At 39.1% G+C, this 1,459-nt stretch overlaps 1 protein-coding gene across 1 annotated transcript in view; it reads left to right on the forward strand.

Moving 5' to 3' along the window:
* Positions 1-1,459, forward strand: part of pcca (propionyl-CoA carboxylase subunit alpha) — an 11,686-nt gene that overhangs the window by 6,945 nt on the left and 3,282 nt on the right. Inside the window, exons 15-18 of the mRNA XM_008322470.3 lie at positions 223-291; positions 620-695; positions 777-990; positions 1,199-1,301. Coding sequence (XP_008320692.1) covers positions 223-291; positions 620-695; positions 777-990; positions 1,199-1,301 — 462 coding nt within the window. The remainder of the gene's footprint in view (positions 1-222; positions 292-619; positions 696-776; positions 991-1,198; positions 1,302-1,459) is intronic.

The raw sequence follows: 1,459 nt of genomic DNA on the forward strand, positions 1-1,459 counted from the left end.
ATATACATATACATATACATATACATATACATATACATATACATATACATATACATATACATATACATATACATATACATATACATATACATATACATATACATATACATATACATATACATATACATATACATATACATATACATATACATATACATATACATATACATATACATATACATATACATATACATAGAATCCTCTAACATTTCTTTCCTCCAGGTCCGTGTAGACAGTGGCATCCAGGAAGGCAGTGACATCAGCATCTACTATGACCCCATGATCTCTAAGGTTCGGTTCTGTTGTTTTTAATCTACTTGTATGTGAGGATTACATCGTAGATTTTTTTTTTTTTTTCCACAGCTGTGAAGTTTACTACCATAGGATAAGAAAAACGAATTTAACATTTAAAATTTTAAAAGATCTTTTTGTGATTTAAAACGAGAGGAAAGGCAGACTAGCCAAAAACAGGGATTTCTGCAGACGTAAATGATATATAAATGACCAGGGCTGTATATTGCAGCTTAACAGCAGTTGAATCTTCATTAGCAAAATATTTCATTATTTTCACAACCACACTGCAAAATTGAAATTTTTTTTTTCCCCGTCGAATATGTAGTTGGTTACCTATGGAGCGACACGAGCAGAAGCGCTCGCCAAGATGGAGGACGCCCTGGATAACTACGTCATCAGAGGTAACACGGATTCTTACAGCCAGTATGAGTTGAACCCCGTCGTCAGTATTTTTAAAGTGCATTTTTCTGCTTCGTCCCCAGGTGTGACCCACAACATTCCACTCCTGCGGGAAATCATTACCAACTCCCGCTTTGTCTCTGGTGACATCAGCACCAACTTTCTTCCAGAGGAGTATCCAGAGGGTTTCAAGGGTCATCAACTGGACAGCGCTGGACGCAGGGAGCTGCTGGCCTCAGTGGCCGCGCTCTACATCACTGCTCAGCTGCGGTCGCAGAAGTTCTTGGGTGACTTGAGGTGAGGACGTCAACAAACTTGGAATGAGCGAATTCGTTTTTTTTTTTTGTTTGTTTTTTTTGTTTGTTTGTTTTTTTAGATTCTCGTGACATTTTTGAATCACGAATTTCGGTAGTCTAATAAAATCCGTTAGACGTACCATTTTTCCAGTCCTGTCTCCTGAATGTGGTTTCATCTGAGCTTTGTTTTGTCTGTGCTTGTGTTGCAGAGTGGCCTCTGCTCCTATGAAGAGCAGCCGCTGGGAGTTGTGCGTGGAGCTAGGTGACGGACACCATGACGTTGAGGTCACCCGATCAGGAAGCGTTTATTCTGTGAGTATTATATGTGCATCCATCAAAGGGCGAAGCTCTCTTTATAAACGATACCATGTGTGGCAGTTAGTTACGGAACAACAGTAAATGGGTGCTAACGCCTTAAATTAACATCACAACAGCCACTGGGAACTAAGTATTGATATTTGTTTCAAATA

This window comes from Cynoglossus semilaevis, chromosome 12 (genome assembly GCF_000523025.1).
Source record: "Cynoglossus semilaevis isolate Cse_v1.0 chromosome 12, Cse_v1.0, whole genome shotgun sequence".
Classification (NCBI taxonomy): domain Eukaryota; kingdom Metazoa; phylum Chordata; class Actinopteri; order Pleuronectiformes; family Cynoglossidae; genus Cynoglossus; species Cynoglossus semilaevis.